Source organism: Bos grunniens, chromosome 2 (assembly GCF_055505025.1).
Source record: "Bos grunniens cultivar Pamir isolate PY7600 chromosome 2, Bosgru_T2T1.0, whole genome shotgun sequence".
Classification (NCBI taxonomy): domain Eukaryota; kingdom Metazoa; phylum Chordata; class Mammalia; order Artiodactyla; family Bovidae; genus Bos; species Bos grunniens.
Window position 1 is genome coordinate 51,550,530 of NC_141166.1, and position 24,244 is coordinate 51,574,773.

Below are 24,244 nucleotides of genomic sequence, written 5' to 3' on the forward strand. Positions count from 1 at the left end.
GCAAATAACTCTGAAGAATTAATAGAAAAAACCTTCAAAAATTAGTAACAAGAAAGGACAGCTAGATGAAAGACTATGTGGACAGCATCATAAGTAGTGTGTATAGCAAAGTAGATAGAAATACATTAAGGAACATTTTAAAGTTATAACCAGACATACAAACTATTCATTGAGGAACACTTGAGAGGTGAGACAGAGGAGAACTGTTGCTCTTTGAAAAGAAATAACTAATATTCTTTAACTCTTAGATTGCTGGGCTCAAATTCCAACTGTGTCACATATTAGTTATATTATTAAACCTCTCTGTATTTCACCTTTCTTACCTTTAAAATGAGAAAAAAGTTTCTGTAGTAGTGCTATTGAGAGAACTACAATTTGTTAGTAACAGTGTACAGTATGGGTTGGGTAAATCTTAACCATCATTTATAGTAAGAGTAGTAATAGAGAGCTGGAGCATAAAGAAGGCTAAGCACCTAAGAATTGATGGTTTTAAACTGTGGTTCTGAAGAAGACTCTTGACAGTCCCTTGGACAGCAAGATCAAACCAGTCAATCCTAAAGGAAACCAGCCCTGAATAGTCACTGGAAGGACTGATGCTGAGGCTGAAGCTCCAATATTGTGGCCACCTGGTGGAAAGAGCCCACTCATTGGAAACGACCCTGATGCTGGGAAAGATTGAGGGCAGAAGAAAAAGGGGATGCCAGAGGATGAGATGGTTGAATGGCATCACTGACTCAACGGACATGAGTTTGAGCAAGTTTACAGGAGATAGTGAAGGACAGGGAAGCCTGGGGTGCTGCAGTCCATGGGGTCACAAAGAGTCAGAGATGACTTTGTGACTGAACTCATTAGTAGTTACTGTTATCACTTTTACGAAAGGACACATTTTGTATTTTCTTTATCATAAAGAGCATAGCAACACTATGATCCTAACACTGAAACATCAAATTGTACTAACAAAAAGTTCTTTCAATTGATCAACACTATTTCATTGAGCCCTATGAGAAATAACACGGTTTCCTGTATAGGTGGTGACTCCTCTCTACACACATGCATATACACAAAACATTAGCTGAATTTGGGGACCACCATTCCACATTAAATGATTTCATACACCTCCAATATCAGCAATTATTTATTAGGTTCTTACTGTGCTTTGACAAAGAAGACACAAAGAAAGAATAAGACATAGCCCTTGGCACTGAACTGCTTAGAAGTTCAACGGGGGAAATAAAAGGTATATATTTAATGAGTAAATTAGCACACAAAGTATAGACTAGTGAATGACATAACAGTGTATCTCAGATACCTACGTATCACAGGAATTTAGAGATGGGAATTGGAGTTAATCTGATGATGCTTCATAAATGAAACAAATCTTAAGGAAATAAAAATTTTAGATGATGGCAATGGTATGAATTTATGTAACCAGGATTATTCTTGGTTACTTAATTGAACAAAATTACCGTCTAAACATTAGAGAAATGGGAAGATTTACCTGTGCTTTTTCTGATGCTTCATGAAGAGATACTATTTCAGACCTCAAATATGCATTTCCTTCATGTTCCTTATTGAAAGACATCTGTATATTCTATAGGGAAAAAAAAATTTCTCATTTTCTATGTGTAAGAGTTATTACATACACCTCTATCAAAATACCCGTTCTGTACTGTGGCCAGTACCAGTTCAAGTTCTAATGATACACATAGAAAAGGACTTTTTTAAGATTTTGGTATCTTCAATTCCCAAATGTCTATTTATAAGTTATCAAAAATATTTATTAAAAATATTTTCATACTGGGATTCCAATTAGAAAGAATTTGCTTAGAAATCTGAATTAAAGAAAACAAACCTTGGTATTTACCTAGTATTCATATGTCAAGAAAACTACACTAAGATGAAATATTTGTTAATTACATATACATTTCTTCCAAGTAGCAGTAACATCTTATTATTTCAAAGAAACAGATGCAAGGATCTTTTCAAATTGTAAGTAGGGGAAGATATTTTCATCAAGGAATACCTGTGGAGCAGAAGAAAGTGCCTTCATTCTGTGAAAAAAATGTTCCCTTTCAGATGAGGGAGGGTGACAGGGATGTGAGTTGTGGGATGGTCTACCTAACCAGTACTTAAGTCTAATGGGGATGAACAAAGTCTAAGTCCTCTTCCTTCACTTTTCTAGTTTTCCAGAAGAAGCATCAAGTAAACATCATATAACATCTACACCATGAGACTGATTTAGAAATATTTTAAGATATAAAGGTAGTAACATTTATTTCTATCTTTTATATTTTATTGTAGTAGAATACACATAACAAAATTTATCATTTTAACCACTTTTAAAATCTTTTTAATAAAATGTCTTTTTTAAATTGAAGTATAGTTGATTTACAATATTGTTAGTTTTAGTGATTCAGTTATATATAAATGTTATATATGTTATATATTTATTCAGTTATATATAAATGTTATATATTCAGTTATATAAAAATGTTAGTATATATTAACATTCTATATTATATATTAATGGTTAATTATAAATGGTTAATTATATATATAATTCTATATATAACATTTGATACTATATATTATATATATAATGTTAATATATATAATATATACATAATATATATATTATGTTTATATTATATACATGCATATTATATAGTAATATATGTATATATAATGTATATATATTATGTATACAATATATACATATATAATAAGAATATATATAATAATATACACATTCTTTTTCAGATTTTCCCTTATGGGGGGAAGGGTGGGGAGGGATAAATTAGGAGGTTGGGATTAACATAAAATAACAATCAAAAATGACCTACTATATACATAGCACAGGGAACTATACTCATTTTTACCATTTTTAAGTGTACAGTTCACTTAAAAATATTTACGTATCAAGTTTGTTTAGTTCAGCAGTATTAAGTACATACATTCATGATACTGAGCAGCCATCAACAAAAATAGTTAATATTTCTTACATATTATTAAAAAAACTTCATTACAGTTCATTGACAATAGGTATAAAATGCAAATACATCTTATTTTTGCCAATTTACCTTTTTTCAAATTCTAATAATCTGCATGAAATAATTTATTTAATAATATCCAGTTGATAACAGTTCTGGATATAAACTCATATACACTGAAACTTTTAATAAAGATTTTAGAAGAATCAGAAGGACTATAAACCAACATGAATGAGGAAATATTACTTAGTGAAGAGATGAAAGAAAACCTCTGTACTCTAAAGCTCTAAATTTACCTTATTTTCTTCAACCAACTTGGAAATGATGTCGTCTCTAGAAACTAAAGACAAAAAGTTCACATAACTAAGATGTTAATAACTTACAACTATATTGAGATCACATGGTATTTTTTCACCTGAGAAATTTTCATTTTTTAAAAAAGATTTTTAGTCTGTATTTTGCAGAAATAAGCAGAACGCCCGTATTTCTATCATGTTTTTATAGACTTGAAACTAAATCATGGAAAACTAGTCCACAGTCACATGCAATGGTAAATGAGGCCACATTTTGCTCAATAAACAGATAATGACAAGTTTCTGAGGGATTTCAAGCCGGCGAGGCAAACGATCAAAAGCTGTTTTGTTAGATTACTCTGACGAAGACTCCATAAAAACAGGGAGATCAGTTTAGTAGCTGTTGCAGTAACCAAAGTGTAAAACAATGAAAGCTGCTCTAAAGTAATGACAATGGGAATGTAGAAGAGTAAGCAGAGATTGTCAAGACTTGGTGACTGACCAGTGAGGTGAAGGCAACAGATGAGTCAAGAAAATTATCTAGTGTGCCGCCCTGGACAGCGGAGTGGATGGTGGATCTAATGAAATACAGAATTCAGGGCAAGCAGCAGGTTTGGGAGATATAATGAGTAATAATGACTCCAACACTTAAGCTTTCATCATGTGTTTTGAGGTATTTGTAAGGTATCTAAATATAGATGATTAGTTGGCAGTAAGATACCATCTGGAACTCAGGAGGATGATTTGAGGTGTGTGTGTGGGGGGTGGGGGGGGGCGGCGATTTGAAACCACTCAGAGAGTCTGTATATATAGTGAAGAGAAAACCAAAGACAAAAATAGGCAAATAGTTTGGCATTTCCTTCTCTAGGGGATCTTCCTGACCCAGGGATGGTACCCGAGTCTCCTGCATTAGCAGTCAGATTCTTTACCACCGAGCCACCAGGGAAGACCCTTGATATACTAGTAGCCAAAATACGTAAACTCTTCTGAGATTAATATTTGGCTTCACAGAAAATTCATAAAGATCTATTAATTTTGTCACTTAAGTATTTAAAGCCAGAAAAATTATAAAACACATAAAAATTCACATTTACGATATACTCAGGAAAAGTATACTTCTTGAAATTGAGTTCAAGACTTATTTTAAATAAAGTCTAATTTAACGTATGTGAAGGATCAAAAAGGTAAACTATATGATCTATCTTGGAAATTCCACTACTCAAAGAAAGAATCAAAGTTTATTCTATTTAGGAGAACAATGTAATCACTTTAGTGTGTGTGTATTCATGCACACACATATACACACACATATATATACATATTTATTGCTAATAATAAAAAGGTACATTTTAAAATCCATTGAAGCAAATATCTAAAGGCATTCCTTTTACTAATCTAGTTATAATAACTATCAATATTTGTATTTTTGAGTAATAAAATTGCATGCATGTAAAACATCTATTATTCAATATGAAGCATATAGCTGGTATTGAGACAGGTCTCTTTTTCTTTATGTTAGTTTGAATTACTGTTGTTCTAATCTTAATGTTTTTAATGGTCTTTCATATATTCTTTAAAAATTCAAAAGGAAAGCATTAATCTATCAAGAAAGAAACATTTTTTAAAAATCACTTAATCAGAAGGACAACTAATATAACAGAAAGATCTGTATTTTAGTCCCAGCTATTCTATTTATTGGGGGTCCTTCAATATACATCTTTTATTCTTCTGTAGAATGAGGTATATTTTATCTTTCTCACAAGTTTGCTGTAAGGCTCAAATGGGATACTCATAGTATCATAAAATGTAATTGTGTTTTTTTAAGTATGCAATCATAGGAAGACAGAAACTTATTCTGGAGCATTATCAGTGAGAACTTCACAGAATAATTCACTACTTGACAACTATATGGCAAAAGAGTACCTTCTGCTAAAAGCAGCAAGTAAAACCATTAAATGGATTACTCTTTGCTCTATTTTTTTTTTTAATTTCATTTCTCTTTCCTCACCCTCATTACAGCCACACTGTAGAAGCCACAATAACAAGAACACTGGGTTTGGAGTTAGAAGATCCAGTTTAGGTCTCACTTCACTATTTATTCATCCTGTAACTCTGGGAAGTATAGGTAGTTTTGTGTATTACCTGAGATAATTTTTGTGAAAGCCCTATTTAAACCATGAAGTGTTAGTCACTTGTGAGGCACTGCACTGGAACTCTGATTTCTACAGTGAGATCTATTTGAAAACTGCCTTTATAATTATATATTAACAAATAGCAGTCTGATAAAGGATGTTGGATTGGAAGAAACATGTCTCCAAGCACCCTGGGATCAAGTTCAGACACTTCCATTTTCTACCTTTGCATCTTTAAGGACTCTTTAAAAAAAAACAAACGTTAAACAAGTTAATCTAAGCTCTGTCTATGGTAGATTAGAACCATCCATTTCTACAAATATAAGTTAACCAAAATAGACTGATAATCTGAAGAATGGAGAGTCTGACATGATAAATGGTTAGAATCAGTAACTCAGCAAGGATTAATGGCCTCATTCCCTTATTAGCACTCAATCTAGATTCATAGAACCCAAACAGTCCCAAGTCCACAAACAATTAAATAAACTTGGTAAAAATCTAAATAATTAGTTTAAAATTAAGAGGGTCGAATTCTAGTTTTTTCCCCTCAGTGCCATGGACAGAAAGAAAGTCAGCAATTTTTTACATTCTGTGGGAATACCAGTATCACTGGCCACTACAAGAATTTGCAATCTTGAAAGCTTGTGCACAAAATCTCAACAAACTAACAAAAGTGAAGTTTCCAGCATCCATTTTCATACCAAGGTCAGACTTGAGCTGTGAGGAAGCGGTCTCCAACTCTCCTTTCTGTTGCTGCTCCTGTGCCAGTAGTTCCTGGGTGGTCTGAATAGAACTGCGTAGGGCAATGCAGTTCTCCTGCAAAATTTGCACCTGAAATTGTGCAAAAAAAAAAAAAAAACTCCTTTTAAGCTATCTTACAGCACAGGTGTAAAGCAGATTTTCTGAACGTTACTGGAGGAAGAAGCAGGATTTTTATGTTCAAGATCTCAGCAGAGTACAGCATCCTACAGTGGGGCCATCCAGGAGACGTCTGTGCACTCAACACAGCAGGCACCAGCTCAGGACCAACTGCTGAGCGCTCGAGATGTGGCCAGCGTGAGGCACGGAACCTTTACTTTTATTTAAACTAATTTAAATGTAAATAACCACATGTGGTTACTGGCCTCTATATTGGCAGTATAAATTATAGCAATAACGGATCATTTGCAAATTCCTTAAGTAGAATCCTTTAAATAATTCCACTGTTAGGGACAGTACTGCTTAAAATAATAAACATTACATAATCTAATTATAGGTATTAGGATTTGAAGCTACTGATTGCCTTGGGTGCTTGTAATTTAGAATCTTCTAAATTAACTCCTGGAGTTGGTGATGGACATGGAGGCTTGGTGTGCTGCGATTCATGGGGTCGCAGAGAGTCAGACACGACTGAGCAACTGAACTGAACTGAACTGAAATTACATATGAGTGAGTGAACTTGAGTGACAAACTCAGTCATGTCTGACTCTTTGCGATCCCATGGACTGGAGCCTGCCAGGCTCCTCTGTCTGTGGAATTCTCCAGGCAAGAATACTGGAGTGGGTGGCCATTCCCTTCTCCAAGGAATCTTTCTCACCCAGGGATCAAACCTGGGTCTTTGGCACTGCAGGCAGATTCTTTACAATCTTGAGCCATACATATAGGTACTTCAAATAACAACTTTTGGAGGCAAAAATATTATGCTAAAATAGATAACGAGAACTGAAAACAGCCATGTAAACACATTCCTTACTGGTATTCTTTGCTTCAAATGTCAGCTCAGTTTAATCCTTCTTTTCTATCTACATCATGTACATATAATATGAGACTAGGGCAATACCTTCCAAAGTCAATTCCTGGAACACAGAGTATGTGGTAGGGGAATGATTCCCTCCCAGGAGCTAAGAGTTCACCTCTATAAACCCTGACACATAATAACTTCTTTGTCCTTTGCTTCCCCATTCATAAAGTAAGAGTATTGGACTGAACGGCATCAGAGTGCTTATTTTGGACTAAAATTTTTTAAGTTGTAGTAAGAGTGTTAATAGCGGATTACTAAAGGAAAGAATTTAATAAATCTAGAGGAAATAAGCAAAACTATAGGTTTGTAGCCAAAACACTGGCTTTTCCCTTTTGGTTTCACTTCCCCAACATAAACAAGGAGAGAAAATCTCACTACCTGTTTCCGTTCCACCTCCACTGTTGCTTCCATTTCTTGTATTCTCAGTAGCAAGGCTGATCCAGATTTCTCAAGAGATTCCCGTAGGTGCTTCTCCTGGGACAGTTGTCTCCTTAGCTACAGAGTAACACTGCAGTTAGGTGAGACCAAGGGAACTTCACAGCAGTTTAACAAAGATCAAAGTCACCATGAAAAGTTTATAGACATACCATCTCACTTCCATTCTTCATACAGTTATGACTGCCCAAAAACATGTTTTTGTTTCTCCCTAATGGTTAACTTTCTAAGAAATGCAGGGTCAAATTTGTTACCCTCACCTTCCTACTATTTAAGTCTGTTTTCCAAACTGCAGTCAAGACTCATTTGTAAGTTGCAAGAAGCATTTGAAAAGGTGGGCAAAAAAGAACACAAAGAAAATACTGGAGCACACAGCAAGTAGTGAGTACCACTTCATGAAACGTCTGTGTATGCTGCTGTGTAAAATATGTCAGAAGTTTGAAAAACACAAATACGTCTTATGTATTTTCTGTATTTTAACTCTATTTTTCTATAATTTGATTTCTTCATCTATATATGTGTATGTGTTTTTTTATCCCATATTATAACCATTTCTCTGAAAGCTGTTTTAATTATGTATTGGATTTTTTTGTGTTAGAATTTAAAGATCAGAAAAAATAATGAAGTAGTTGCTAAGTAGCAGATAAAAACAGCATTCAAGAATTTGGGTACACTGATCTTATTTCTATCCATAAATGACTATAAGTCAGATAAAGATACAAAGAAGGTTAAGTTTTTTTTTTCCTTCTTTCCAATTCAAATGGAAACTGAACGTGGCACTCGTGGTCAATACAGGAGACTCCGGTTCAATTCCTGGGTGGGGAAGCCCCCTGGAGGAGGGCATGGCAACCCACTCCAGTATTCTTGCCTGGAGAATCTCCATGGACAGAGGAGCCTGGGGGCTGCAGTCCATGGGGTCGCAAGGAGTCAGACGTGACTGAAGCAACTGAGCATGCATGCATTCCTTTTATAAACTGATAATAAATTGAAAGAAATTCTATTTTTAAACCCCAGTAAAGACAACTTGAGTATATTTTATAACTCTTTTCTACATTGTACATATGTAATTTATAAGTGTCTTCTTGAAGGATGGTGTATTTTACAGTTTTAAAGTTTTTTAAAGTGAAAAGGATGAAAAGTATGTTGATATGAAACTGTTACAAGATAGACTGTTTTGGAAATGTTCTATGATTTTCTTAACATACACCTAATACTGAACATCTGGACATTTCCAGTGTCTTGCTATTCCATACTGCTCTGCTGAACATGATTGTGAATAAACCTTTCACTGAATTTCTCATTATTTCCTTGAGATAAATCCTACAAAAGTAATTACTAGGTTAAAAGTATAAACACTATTTTAGACTTTTCATACATTTTGTAATTATTCTTCCAATCTTACTTTCTTATCAGTAGTATTTGGATAAATGCCATCAGCACTAGAAATTATCACATTCTTAAATCTTTGCTAATCTAATAAATAAAAGGCAATATCTTAATACTTTTTTAATTTCTTTGGCTCCTAGTGAGATTAAAATTTTCCAATATGGTTATTAATTCTTCACATATTTTCTGAACTGTTCTTATCCTTTGCCCACTGATTTTGAGGTTTTCAAAGTCATTTAAAGTTCTTTAAAAGGTACGATATTAACTGTCTAATTTCATTATGTTTTGTTTTTTTACATGTATAAGATTTTAATTTTTATATAGTCAAACCAACTGAGCTTTTAATAATCCTGTTCCTTCAAGTTTCAAAATTCCTTCCTTAACCAATGATCAGTTAAATATTAGTTTTATTTAAGAATGAGTCATAGTTTTTGCCTTTGGCTGTACTTTTCAGGTTCTATTTTAGTATCAGATTACAACCACTTTATAATTTAAGAGAAGCATCATATACTCTTCTAAGCTCTACATCAAATTATACAGTATAATTTGCTCAAGATATAATTTAAGTGCCTTAGAAAAGGAATCTTTATTTGACAATTATACTACTGAGATACTCATTCCTAAAGCTTTATTAAGGGCAATCAGTTAATCTATTTCATGTTTATCAGAATCAGATTTTATATATATATTTATCTCTTAGAAAGGATATATACTGCATTTACTCTATTCTTTGTATAGCTCTGTTATGGGTTGAACTGTATCCCCCCAAAATTCACATGTTGAAGCCATAACCCCAGTATCTCAAAATATGACCATAAATGGAGATAAAGCCTTTAAAGGGTCATTTCAGTAATGAGGTCACTGAGGTGGGCCCAATCCAACGTGACTGGTGTCCTTATAAGAGGAAATCTGTACACAGAGACACCAGGGATGTGTGCACAGAAAAAAGACCATGTGAGGACACAGAGAAAAAGGCAGCCACCTGCAAGCCAAGGAGAAAGGACTCAAGAAAAAACCAAGCTTGCTGATATCTTCATCCTGGACTTGTTGCCTCCAGAACAGTGAGACAAAAACTTCCATTGTTTAAGTCTAATGTGTGGCAGTGTGTGGTAGCCCCAGCAGAATACATCCTCCTTGCTCCACATACCCTCAAGACATTCATGTTTGACTCATACAGTCCTTCTTAGGTCCTCAACAAGTTCAACGAAAATTCAAGATTTTACCACAGCACCAAGAATTAAGACTTTTCCAATAAAAAAAACAACACTAAGTGGCAATCCAATGGAGAAAGGATAGTTTTTTCAACAAATTGGTGTTGGATCCACTGGACATACACAAACTCATATAAAGAATCTAGATACAGACCTTACACCTTTCACAAAATTAGCAATTCAAAACCTAAATGTAAAATGCAAAGCTATACAACTTCTAAGATAATACTGCAGAAAAATCTAGGTGACTATGGGTTTGGCAATATTTTAGATATAATTACCAAAAGTATAATCCATGAAAAAAGTGGTAAGTTGAACTTTATTAAAATGAAAAGCTTCTGCTCTGCAAAAGACACTGTTAAGAGAAAAGACAAACTATGGATTGGGAGAAAATATTTGTAAAACACATATGGATAAAGGACTGGTATCCAAAATATAAAAGGAAGTCCTAAGACTCAACAATAAGATTAAAAAAAAAAAAGGCCCAGCTGTAAATGGGGAAATGGTCTAAGATACCTCACCAAATAAGATAAACAAATGGCAAATTAACATATGAAAAGATGCTAAATAATCACATTATCAGGGAACTGAAAATTAAAACAAAATACTACTATACATACACCTATTAGAATGGTAAAAACTCAAAACACTGGTGAGGATGTGGGACAGTAGGAACTCTCTTTCACTGCGGGTGGAAGCGCAACATGGTACAGTCATTGCAGGGCAGGTTGGCAGTTTTTTAGACATCTAAACACAAGCTTACCATAGGATCCATCAATCATGCTCCTAGGTATTTATCCAAACAAGTTAACAACATGTCCCAAAATAAAAAAAAGACCTGCACATGAATGTTTATAGCAATTCATGATTGCTAAACTTGGAAGGAACCAAGACATCCTTCAGTAGGTGAAGGGATAAACTTTGGTACATCCAGACAATTGATTTTTCTTCAGTGATAAAAATAAATGATCTATTAAACAATGAAAAGACATGGAGAATTTAAATGCATATGCTTAAATAAGTGAAAGAAGGCAGTCCAAAAAGGCAACATATTGTATGATTCCAACTACAGAGACAATGAAAACATTGGTAGCTGCCAGGTGCTTGGGAAAAAGAGGGTGGTGGTGATGAGTGTGTAAAGCAGAGGGTATTTTTAGGGCAGTGAAGTGAAACTCTTTTGTATACTGTAATAAATTAAAAAATGAAACAATCTAAACTGTGGACTTAGTAATAATGTATCAATTCTGGTTCATAATCAAATATAACAAATCAAAGGCACCAGACTAATACAAAATGTTTAATAATAACAGAAACTCTGGGGGTGGGGAGAAAGGGTATATGGGAACTCTGCCTATGTGCAATTTTTCTAAAAACTTAAAACAGCTCAAAAAAGTCTATTAAAATATCCAAAGTATTTTTTTAATGTGAAACAATATATTCCAGCAATGAACAATAACGCTTTTGTCAGCAATTACTGATAAATAAAGCACTTCACATAAGAGAATGTTCCAGATATAGCTACACTTACCACCTTAAGCACACTAAAATTTATAATTTTTAAAATACTATATCTATTTCTGTTTTGTAGAACAGAATATTTTAAATATAATTTGATCCTTTTGATTTGGACTAATGTCAATTATTCTGTCAGGGGATACTGAGGTTTTTAGGACACTGTCAGGGTGTATTGAGTTAGTAATTCTGACTCTTCCCACTGTTTTCAGCTGCAGATTTTTAGTCCAACAACTTTTAGTAGCCACCTACTTCATAATTCCAATCTGTTATCTACTTAAATAGAGGCTGAAAGTTATAAGGTAAAATTAGATGAGCAGACTTATTAAAAGCTTTTTATTTTAAACATTAAGTTAATGTAAAAGGTCTTTGTGTGAAGGGGTCCACTAACTAGTGGACGGGCAACTGCATGAGTTCCATGGTTACTGTTTCCCTCCTGACTCAGAGAGCACTTATTTTTTATTTCAGTTTTTATGGCACTATTGAGGTGAAAGGAAGTCTTAATGTCATATAAACGCAGGTCTAACTTCAAGCAGCATATTTTAAAAATCTTCCTGATAGTCACATTTTCTTCTTCAGTGGTTTCTTCTCACTCTATTCACTTTCTTGACTTCCCCCTCTACAGTTCCAATGCCCCCTCCACCCCCTCAGCATCCTTTTTACCTTACCTCTTGAATTTTAAGGTTCATTTTACGTTTTGTGGTCTTCAGTTCCTCTTCAATAATAGCCGCATTCTTCTAAAAACAGAAGTAGAAAAGGTTCTAAAATCTGATAGGAAAACTGTCCATAGGTATATAAAATCTAGACTTTTGAGGGAAATCTATAAAAGATATTCTGACTACAGTTATAAATACTTCTTAATATGAATCTAAAGAAATTATTACAATGAGATATTTAACGTTATTTTATTACTTTGATTCATGACTTCTATCATTTTCCCTTTTAGACCATTAAAAAATGATTAGTCACAGGTACCTCCTGTGTTAAATTCAATCATCAGAGGAAAGAAAACCTGGTAACTGCTAGATATTTTTCTTATGGGATATATTCCTATTTTTTTTAAAGTACTCTATTTCTTCTAGGGCTTCCCTGGTGGCTCAAAGGTAAAGAATCCGCCTGCCAAGGCAGGAGACATGGGTTTGATCCCTGGGTCAGGAAGATCCCCTGGGGAAGGAAATGGTAATGCACTCCAGCATTCTTGTCTGGGAAATCCCACAGACAGAGGAGCCTGGCAGCATATAGTCCATGGGGGTCACAAAAAGTCGGATACAACTTAAGAGACTAAAATAACAAACATCATTTCTTCTAGCCTCAGATATGCTTAGGAGTTGAGGATGAAAAACACAGCTTTCACTATTCATTCTTTCATAAGATGTAAAACCTCAGAGTCATCTATGCCTTCTTCCCTACCTTGAGCCCCTGCCCAAAACCATATTCCAGCATACCTTTCTTTTCAAAATGCCACAACTGTAGTTCAGACCTAATACGGCCTATGCCTCAAATAATGCAATGGATTCCTAACCAGTGTTCCTGTCTCCAGTCTCTCCTCCTATAATTGATACTCCATACCAGGGACCCCCAACCCCTGGGGCCATGGACCAGTACTGGCCTGTGGGGTGTTAGAAACTGGGCTGCACAGCAGGAGGTGAGCATTGGGTAAGGGAGGGAAGCTTCCACTGTGTCTATAGCTGCTCCCCATCACTCACCTTACTGCCTGAGCTCTGTGTCCTGTCAGATCAGTGGCAGCATTAGATTCTCACAGGAGCATGAACCTTACCATGAACTGCACATGTGAGGGATCTAGGCTGCGTGCTTCTTAGGAGAACCTAATGCCTGATGATCTGAGGTGGAGCTGAGGCAGTGGTGCTAACACTGGAGAGCAGCTGCAAATACAGATGATCAGTAGCACAATCAATGTGCTTGAATCATCCTGAAACCATCCCCATGGAAAAACTGTCTTCCAGAAAACCATTCCCTAGTGCCAAAAAGGTTGGGGACTGCTGTCCTATACTATTTCTGGATTAGTTTTCTTATTTTCATTATGTCACTTTCTTATCTCTGGAGAAGGAAATGGCAACCCACTCCATTACTCTTGCCTGGAAAATCCCATGGACAGAGGAGTGTGGTAGGCTACAGTTCATGGGGTCGCAAAGAGTCGAACATGACTTCACTTTCTTATCAAAAATCTTAGTCACTCCCCCAAAGACCAAGCCCAACTACTTGATTACTCTTGATTTTGAGATCCTTTATGAAGTTAGCCCTAGCTGATTTCCAACTTACTTCACACAAACTGGTGTGTCAGGCACACAAACACTCTGGTCAGGCTAGCCTATGCCTCTCCCCCTAACTGCATCCAGCAGAAAGATGCAGGTTCAAATCTGAGATACAGGAATAATACAGGGAAGTGTGATCTCAGAGAAGTGACCTCTCTCTGGGCCCCAGTCCTCTTATCACTAACATAAGGACAATAATACCCTAACCTGGAGGTTTTGCAGAGATTAAGCAAAGTAACATGTTTTAAACAAAACAATCTCTGTTATACTGCCTGGCCTATGGAGGGAAGACAAATTTCTTTCCTTAGTCTTTATTTTTTGCTGCCTCTGTGAGTGCTCTTTGAAATGTCCACACCTCTCTGCTTTACCTTCTAAAGGTTCAGCTCAGGTCCTGTCTCTTCTTTGAAGCCTAGCCTAATCTGTTCTAGACAAGACATGTACATCTTCTTAAACCCACCTGAACATAAAACACTTAGCTGGCAATACTGGCTTACATTTGTCCTATGTTGTCCTTTAGTATTTCTTATACCCTTATTTTTCCTCTTTAGTTTCCTGCTGTGCCTTCTTCTCCAAGGAAGCATATAAGCTTTTGAAGAACTCAGACTCCCTCACACCTCTGGGTCTTCAAAAGTCGCATAGAAAAGCTCTATAAATATTCAGTTACTAATAGCACACAATGCTTTACACTGTCAATGGAGATAAATTTCAAATGTCAAGAATCCTCACATCAACATCACCTATTTTTAAAAGTCAGTTTTTTGGGTCTGTTGCCTCCTCCAGCTAACACATAATGGTGAATTTGTTATCCAGAACTTTGGACACAAACCTTTGTCTCAGAGGCAATCTCCAGAGTAGCAGTCAACCTCTGCACCTCGTCTTGTGCTTTGTCTTCCTCCTCTTTTACATCTCGCAGTTGCTGGCGCAAATTCATCACTTCCAGTTGCAACAGCTTGAGGTCCTTGGAATGCTCCTCCTGTATTGTATTCAGTCTCTCCTTCAGAAAATCTACCAGACAGGACAGAAGGGTCATCAAGCAGCTTAAAGAAGGTGAGGAAAAGAATCACAAACTCATCAAGCACCCACAAAGGACCAAATTTCCGGTGATTCTCTTCTCTCTGTACCTGTTTTCTGTGGGTTCAAATCCTTTTCAGTTTGCAGACGGAAGATGTTCATCTTCAAGGACTGGATGAGACTTTCCAGACGGCACATTCGATTGACCAGGAACTCACAGTTTTTCCACAAAATATTTGTTTTTCCTGAACAAATTATCTCATTCTGGATAGGTCTAGTGGTGTTCTGGCTCACAGGTTGTTCTAAACATTCTGGAGTTTCCAACTGGCCCCTGGACAAAGATGCCAATATACCAATATTATAAAGTAATCCCAACCATTGAGTTAGAACTGGACATGGCACAACAGACTGGTTCCAAATAGGAAAAGGAGTATGTCAAGGCTGTATATTGTCACCCTGCTTAGTTAACTTATATGCAGAGTACATCATGAGAAACACTAGGCTGGAAGAAGCACAAGCTGGAATCAAGATTGCCGGGAGAAGTATCAATAACCTCAGATGTGCAAATGACACCACCCTTATGGCAGAAAATGAAGGAGAACTAAAGAGCCTCTTGATGAAAGTGAAAGAGGAGAGTGAAAAAGTTGGCTTAAAACTCAACATTCAGAAAACTAAGATCATAGCATCTGGTCCCATCACTTCATGGCAAATAGATGGGGAAATGATGGAAACAGTGACAGACTTTATTTTTTGGTGTTCCAAAATCACTGCAGATGGTAACTGCAGCCATGAAATTAAAAGATGCTTGCTCCTTGGAAGAAAACTTATGACCAACCTGGACAGCATATTAAAAAGCAGAGACATTACTTTGCCAACAAAGGTCCATCTAGTCAAGGCTATGGTTTTCCCAGTAGTCACATACGGACATGAGAGTTAAACTATAAAGAGAGCTGAGCACGGAAGAATTGATGCTTTTGAACTGTGGTGTTGGAGAAGACTCTTGAGAGTCCCTTGGACTGAAAGGAGATCCAACCAGTCCATCCTAAAGGAAATCAGTCCTGAATGTTCATTGGAAGGACTCATGTTGAAGCTGAAACTCCAATACTTTGGCCACCTGATTCGAAGAGCTGACTCATTTGAAAAGACCCTGATGCTGGGAAAGATTGAAGGTGGGAGGAGAAGGGGACGACAGAGGATGAGATGGTTGGATGGCATCACTGACTCAGTGGACATGAGTTTGAGTAGGCTCTGGGAGTTGGTGATGGATGGACTGATGGACAGGGAGGCCTGGTGTGCTGCAGTCCACGGGGTCATAAAGAGTTGGACACGACTGAGCGACTGAATTGAAACTGAAACCACTGAGTCAATGTTGCATTTCTACTGAGAATAAACAGTAAGTTCTTTAGTTAACAAGTATCTGATAGCCTCTGCAAACTTAACTACAGAGAGAACTATTAGGTAAATCCCATAGACAGAGGAGCCTGGTGGGCTAGAGTTCATGGGGTCACAAAGAGTCAGACATGACTTAGCAACTAAACGACAACAACTAGGTAAAGAGAATGAGACCAGTATGGGATAGGTAAAAATTACTGACATTTTAATGGTTGTTTTAATCTGGATTTTTCATAAACTTGCTTTGTATGTAAAAACAAGTGATACATAAAACATGCTAAATGCTAATTCTATAACATAAAATTAAGAATTAGTTAGCATGGAGGCAATATACTCACATCCTTCTTAGAAAAATTTTTAAACAAAGACATAATAAAAATTCCTATTTTGTTCTAACATACTCAACATTGGTACAATTTTAATCTTTTAACTGCTCAACAGTTATTTACTCTATAGGTGCTGTAACACCAATCATACTAATTTTTGATCTTCATAAGAGACATTCAGGAAATATATATATGTAATTTTAAAGAAAATCACACCAGTAAATTCAATATTGGCTGTGTAAGCACCCATATTCTTCAGGCCTTTAACAATCTAACTTTTAATGGGAATAACTTCTTCCATAGAACAAAGGAAAAACACAGTTCTTTTTTTGAGTACTTCGTACTCTTGCCTAGAAAATCCCATGGATGGAGGAGCCTGGTAGGCTGCAGTCCATGGGGTCACTAAAGAGTCAGACACGACTGAGCCACTTCACTTTCACTTTTCACTTTCATGCATTGGAAAAGGAAAGGGCAATCCACTCCAGTGTTCTTGCCTGGAGAGTCCCAGGGACGGGGGAGCCTGGTGGGCTGCCGTCTGTGGGGTCGCACAGAGTCGGACATGACTGAAGTGACTTAGCAGCAGCAGCATTCTAAACTGTGAATTTCTTTTTTAAGACTTAAAACCTCTCTTTTAATTTATCATAAATCTGGAAAAAGAAAATACAGATCATATCAATGGCATGAATCAAGTGAGATGTTCATCTTAACTAATTTCAAAGTCTATTTTTACAAAAAGTATCAAATTTTTTTCTAATTATGTAAATAATTACATTTGTTTTTAATCAAGTATTGAATATAACACACTTATATAACACACTTTGAATACCTGTTTAGAAGTGGTAGTAGCTCTATTATAGGAGGACAACCCTTTATCTTGCAAATATTTTCTAATTAATATTCTATTCATAATGGTTATTTCTCAATTCTTTTCTAAATGCTTATTTCAACTGCCAAACCATCCATACTGTGACTCCTTATTATAACCAGTGAAGCAAAACTCAACCTACAGGGTTCATTTTTCATTTGCTACCTTTTGTCACCAAAGTCCAACATTATTAGGTCATCCCTCAGAGAACTGGTCTGTTCTTCAACTATTCTCATCCTTTGCTGAAGTACTGTGAATGTTTCAGAAGCTGTAGCATTGATGCGGGTTGGAGAGAGGACTGGTCTGGACATTGTAGTTTCCATATGCACCTGAGAATAAAGTTACAATATTAGTGTAGTTGATTATATTATCGTTCAAGATAGCAACTGCCCCTTCCTGTGGAGGATTGTATATCCCTGTCCTGTTTAGCTTGGAAATGGCCATGTATCCTGCTTTGGTCAATGAAATGTGGGTAGAAGCTTTAAGGAGCTCCCCCAAGTGGCTCAGCCATAAAGAATCCACCTGCAATGCAGAAGATGCACAGGAGATGAAGGTTTGATCCCTGGGTCAGGAAGATCCCTGGAGAAGGGCAGGCAAGCCACTCTAGTACTCTTGTCTAGAAAATCCCATAGACAGAGGAGCCTGGCGAGCTATGGTCCATGGAGTTACAAAGAGTCAGACACGACTAAAGCAACTGAACAGACACACACAGAAACTTTAAGAGCCAACTTGTCATCAGCTCTTTCTTTTCCCTTCTCTGTAAGATGAGCAACATCCCAGATATGGCCTTCTCCATAGGCTTAGATCCCAGAGTAAAGATGACGTGAGCAGAGCCGTGGCCCACGCATAGTGTGAGTGAGCAATAAACTTACGTTGTTATAAGCCACAGATTGTTGGGTAGTTTGCTACTGATCACAATCTATCCTGTGTGCTACTATTAGACATACACTAGGATCTATAACTTGGCTGAGGGAGTTATTACCTCTTTCATTACCAGCCATTTTCATTTTAACATGTTGCCATCCAAACTTTCTGATAAAAACAACTCTGCAGTACTTGGACCTCTGAGCTGCTGCTGCTGCTAAGTCGCTTCAGTCGTGTCCAACTCTGTGCGACCCCATAGACGGCAGCCCACCAGGCTCCCCCGTCCCTGGGATTCTCCAGGCAAGAACACTGGAGTGGGTTGCCATTGCCTTCTCCAATGCAGGAAAGTGAAAGGTGAAAGTGAAGTCGCTCAGTCGTGTCCGACTCTTAGCGACCCCATGGATTGCAGCCTACCAGGCTCCTCCGTCCATGGGATTTTCCAGGCATGAGCACTGGAGTGGGGTGTAATTGCCTTCTCCGGGACCTCTGAGCAGTTGCCATAAAATAGATTTATCAAATACCTTGAAGCAGTGACTTTTAAAAATAACTTGCAAACTAACTTCATAGCAAAGACTCTTCTAAAGCTACTGACATCAAATTACCAGACTCCTCCCTCAAGACCACACAAGAGTAATTGGGAGTAGTGACACTACTCGTTCAGGTATTAATTACAGAAGCAGAATTAACTTAAAAGCATTCTCACCACTGAATCACATTTCCAAAGTTCAATGACAAGATCAGTGGTAGAAACTTTAAGAACATTTTCCTGTAACTCCATCCTGTACAGACATTTCTACACTGAACAAACTGTAAACCTTAACCATCACTAGCAATACTGTACCTATGAGAATGTGCTCACAAAGGCCCCACTTGGGATATTATTAACACATCTTTCTCTCCAGCTTGGTGTGTAATCACATACTCTCTCTTCTCCTTACCTCCCAGGCAATGGAAGTGGGGACTACCTCAGGTTCAAGTCACTGAAGATGGTCCCCCGGAACCAATGAAGGAATTAAGTAAGTTTTAAAATTGATGGCAGGATTTAAGAACCATGGCGGGGGTGGGGGCGCACTGTGGAAAGGCTGAGCTTCTTGCCAACGTAATATTGTTATAGCCATTGAAGACATTTTTTCATCATGGAATTACCTTCTATCTTTCCCCTACAGGTCTCAGAGAAAGTCTTTTCTATTTCTTTTTACTTAAATAAAAGGAAAACACTTTATTGAGGAACGTTATTGTTTAGTTGCTAACTCACATCCAACTCTGTGACTCCCATGGACTGCAGCATGCCAGGCTCCTCTGTCCTTCATTATCTCCTGGTATTTGCTCAAATCATAGTTGACAAATATGAAATTGAATATATATAAAGTGTACATGTGATTTGATATATACTTTACAGAATGTTTACCAAAATCAAAATAATTACATCCACAAAATTAACAACCTCGTATAGTTAATGTAGCTAACTTTTTTGTTGTGGCAAGAATGCTTAAAGACCTTCTCACAGTAACTGTCAAGTATACAATCTCATTTTAACTATAGTCACCATGTTATACACTAGATCCTCTTATTTGAAAAGGTAACTTACAGAATGGGACAAAATATTTGCAAACCATATTAAAAGGCTAATATCCAAAGTATATAAAGAACACATACAGCAGAGTAGCCAAGAAACAATCCAATTAAAAAACGGGCAGAGGATCTGAAAAGACACTTTTCTATTGAAGGTTTACAGGTGGCCAACAGGTACATGAAATGATGCTCATCATCACTAATCATCAGGGAAACAAACTCACAAGATAGCAGCTCACGTCTGTTCAGTTCAGTCGCTCAGTCGTGTCTGACTCCTTGCGACCCCATGAATCAAAGCACGCCAGGCCCCCCTGTCCATCACCATCTCCCGGAGTTCACTCAAACTCACATCCATCGAGTCGGTGATGCCATCCAGCCAACTCATCCTCTGTCGTCCCCTTCTCCTCCTGCCCCCAATCCCTCCCAGCATCAGAGTCTTTTCCAATGAGTCAACTCACATCTGTTAGAATGGCTATTTTTTAAAAAACAAAAGACAACAAACATTGGCACAGATGTGAAGAAAAGGGAATTTTATGCACTGTTGGTGGGAATGTAAACTGGTACAGACATAATGGAAAATGGTATGGAGATTCCTCAAAAAATTAAAAATGAACTACCAGAAGATCCAGCAATCCTACTCTTGGGTAAATATCTGAAGGAAATAAAATTAGTATCTTAAAGAGGTATCTGCATTTCCATGTTCACTGTACCAGTATTTAGAACAGCCAAGATATGGAACAATTCATCAGTAGATGAATAAAGGTGTGATTTATAATGTTATTCAGCTACATGAGAGGCCATCCTGCCATTTGCAGGATGAATCTGGAGGGCATGTGCTAAGTGAACTAAGCTGGACAGAGGAAAAGAAAAGTGTGTGATATCACTCATATATGGAATCCAAACACCAAACCAAAAAAAAAAAAAAAAAAATCCAATTTCATAGAAACAGAATAGAATGGTGGTTGCCAGGGGCTAAGGGAAATGGAATGATGAAGGTCAAAGTGTACAAATTTTCTTTTTAGTCTTATTTTATGCTTCTGATCAAGATTTCACTCCTTTGTGCTCCTCTATAAAACATAATGCGTTTCTTACACACATAACCTTTCTGAATTCTTTAACAGACTTTCTGTTAACAATCAGCTTAAGGATATGGCATAAAGAAGCTTTTATATTTTCAATGCATTCTTAAAGGGAAAGACAAAAGTACAGGCAGGTATCAGTGGAGTCTCTGGATACACAAGGATGTGAAGTGAAGTTCATCTACATTTCTGGGAAAAAGCCGTATTTCGAGATTCCTGCTCAGGTTACCACATGAGCAAGGACAGTGTTCCTCAGGTAATAGAAGAACCACAAGACAAACCCTAGGACTGGTTCTTCTGCCATGAACCTAGGGCCAGGGTTGGGGGAACCACCAATAGTAGTGGGTGGGGAGAAAATGGAGGAGCAGCAACGAAAAACACAACACGGATTTACCCTTCAGTCCACGTTCTTTCGCCTGCTGTCTGGCTACTGCCAACACAGAATAAACCAGGCCAAGGGCTGTGAGAAAAAGTAAGAAAAGGGTGTTTAATCTGGTTTGCGATAGACAGCTGGCTCCTTTGTCCTCTCTCTCCAAAAGAAGTTGAAAAGTTCACATCTCCACCCTCCCTTATAGCTGGCACATCCATGTGACATATCCTGGCCAGTGAGGCTTTAGGCAGTTTTCAAGAAGCTTCTGGGAAGATGTTTTTTTCCTGATAAAAAGAACAGAAATGATGGCACCAGTCCTTTCCTCCTCCTGGGTGATGCCCAGAGCTCTGAAGGCTCTTAGAAAAGTCAGCCATGCAGTGCCTCACTGTTAAATATAAACAGAGTCAGGGATCACCTGCATCTTAGAACATGGAAAAGGCCACAGTAGCTCAGATTAACCTAACATTTAAAACTGCTGCTGCTGCTAAGTCGCTTCAGTCGTGTTCAACTGTGTGCAGGCCCATAGACGGCAGCCCATTAGGCTCCTCTGTCCCTGGGATTCTCCAGGCAAGAATACTGGAGTGGGTTGCCATTTCCTTCTCCAATGCATGAAAGTAAAAAGTGAAAGTGAAGTCGCTCAGTCATGTCTGACTCTTAGCGACCCCATGGACTGCAGCCTACCAGGCTCCTCCGTCCATGGGATTTTCCAGGCAAGAGTACTGGAGTGGGGTGCCATTGCCTTCTCCGGACATTTAAAACTAGTAACCTCCGAACTTTGCTTATGTGAGAAAGATAAACTTTCGTTAGTCATTCTTTCCTGTTTCTTGTAACAATAGCATTCCTGGGATACATAGTAGTCCCAGGTAATAGTTGGTAGAGAAATGAGGAGGAGGAGGAGATAAAGGAAATGACAAGCAGTGCCTGAGGTGGGAGGGAAGGGCAATTTTGGGGGCAACTTGTTATGCCAAGGGAGCTAGTTATAATAAAAAGGATTGTCTGATTAAAAGAAGTCAGACAGAAATACTAACACAAATATAAAAGTTCATTTTTGGAAAAAAAAAATACAGAAAATAGACTACGAGTTCCTCATCTATTTTTAGTAGGATGTAGATTTCTACTTCAAATTTTTTCATGTAATTATTGAAATGTCATAGTTTTGCTGCTATTTCCTCAAGGTAGCCATAGTATGTACAAAACGCATTAAAGTAATGCATTACATTACTTTACAGGGTGTGCATGCATTCAGCCAAAAAAACAAGATGAAAAACAACTCAAGTTGCTTCATTTGCTTAGGAAAGAGAAAAGTCTATATACATTTAGGTAAGAATTTGATTGGCATCATCGCTCACACCCAACTGAACCTGAACTATCCTGGAGCTTCTCAGGCTTCTGGAGAGAAAAAAGTACTCTTAAACAAAAAGGAAGAATAAACTTGGCCCCCAGCCTCTGAGGGACAGGAGGTTTATAGAAAACTCATCCTAATGAAGCAGAGATCAAGATGCCTGGGCCACCAACTGATGGTGTGCAGGGGATCTAGTTTTTTTGTGAAATATACTGCATTGTCCCCAAAATATTCTCTATCACTGAGGTTCAGGTCATTTAAGAGGTTGATTCAAAAACTAAACAAGCCAATTATCCCTTGGAGGATTTATTACAAACAGGTTTCAGGGTTAGTTGAAAATTCTTCTTCCCCATCCCCTCTCCACATGCAGAAACAAACAATGTTAAAGTCAGGAGAATCCTCAGAAACAAAGCAGCAATGATGGCCCAGTAGTAACAGCAAAGACAGCCTTAACATCCACCAAGAAGTCCCTGAGAGCCTATTAGAGTAAGAGTAAAGGAAGGACTTGAGATCAAGTGAATCTGCTGAGCTGAGGTTTAGAGTCAGGGGAGACTCTCACTTTCACTGCAGATACTCCTACTCCTGCCTGTCCTCCCTTATCGGGCGGGTCCAACCAAAGGCAACAGAAATACCATGCCCTCATACACAATCCACAGGCTACTTGGAGGCCAGTGCCCAGAACTTTATGACCTTATATTCAGTAGACTTGCAATTCTATAAGTTATTAAGTTATAATAGACTTTCAACTCTTTAACATAAGGGGATAGAAGCCATAACTTCTCTTACAAGAAAAGAGCTTTAATTGCTAATATTCTAACAAAGAGACTATATAGCTTGAACATATCTGTGCTATGCTATTTCTGAAAAGGAGTAAACATCATTGAATGCAGCCTTGATCCTAAGTCCTGAAGTCTTGTGGGGAGCCGGCAGGAGGCACTCCGCCCGTGGCAAAGGTCATGAGGAAGGAGGCTCGACATACGCAAAGGTGGGATCGAGCCTCAGGAGTCCCCCTGGAAATCCTCGAGCATCTACCCCCATAACCAGAGCCTGCCTACTTTACTACTTTGTGCTCTCACCTACACCTCTGACTTTACGGGGGGCTGTCCCCCACCACCTCTTTTGGAGGAGTTAACTTAGAGCTCCAGTTAATAGAAACTCCTGGGCATGATAAGAGTGTTTTAACCTACAAACTCCTCTGAAGGTTCTCTAGCCTGCCTGACAGGCTTGTCCGGCCACATATGATTGCTCACAGCCTCCCAACCGTTGAGAGGCACGAGATGCTTTAAACCTTCTAAAAACAGGTTCCTTAGAAAAGTTAGAAAACCATAAGTATAAGTATAGTGGGCTGATTAGAAATTGTATTGGTGAAGGGTTTTTCATTTGTTGAGCCAATGTTTGTTGCTCCACATTC

The 24,244-nt window shown here is 37.5% G+C and overlaps 1 protein-coding gene across 50 annotated transcripts in view; it reads right to left on the bottom strand.

The window, feature by feature from the left end:
* CCDC150 (coiled-coil domain containing 150) overlaps positions 1-24,244 on the bottom strand; it is a 91,938-nt gene that overhangs the window by 63,955 nt on the left and 3,739 nt on the right. For 22 of the 50 annotated variants that reach the window (XR_015144695.1, XR_015144684.1, XR_015144677.1 and 19 more), the window contains exons 2-9: positions 17,772-17,935; positions 15,134-15,354; positions 14,839-15,017; positions 12,408-12,476; positions 7,574-7,690; positions 6,117-6,246; positions 3,287-3,330; positions 1,499-1,591 (exon numbers count right to left, since the gene is read on the bottom strand). Coding sequence is in view for 40 of the 50 variants with exons in the window: in XM_086348225.1 (XP_086204351.1) it covers positions 1,499-1,591; positions 3,287-3,330; positions 6,117-6,246; positions 7,574-7,690; positions 12,408-12,476; positions 14,839-15,017; positions 15,134-15,354; positions 17,772-17,935 (1,017 nt within the window). In the remaining 10 variants the exon portion in view is untranslated. Of the gene's footprint in view, positions 1-1,498; positions 1,592-3,286; positions 3,331-6,116; positions 6,247-7,573; positions 7,691-12,407; positions 12,477-14,838; positions 15,018-15,133; positions 15,355-17,235; positions 17,389-17,748; positions 17,936-19,725; positions 20,973-21,515; positions 21,582-24,244 lie in introns of those variants that run through there. The other 28 variants (XR_015144691.1, XM_086348231.1, XM_086348258.1 and 25 more) reach the window with 10 other exon arrangements.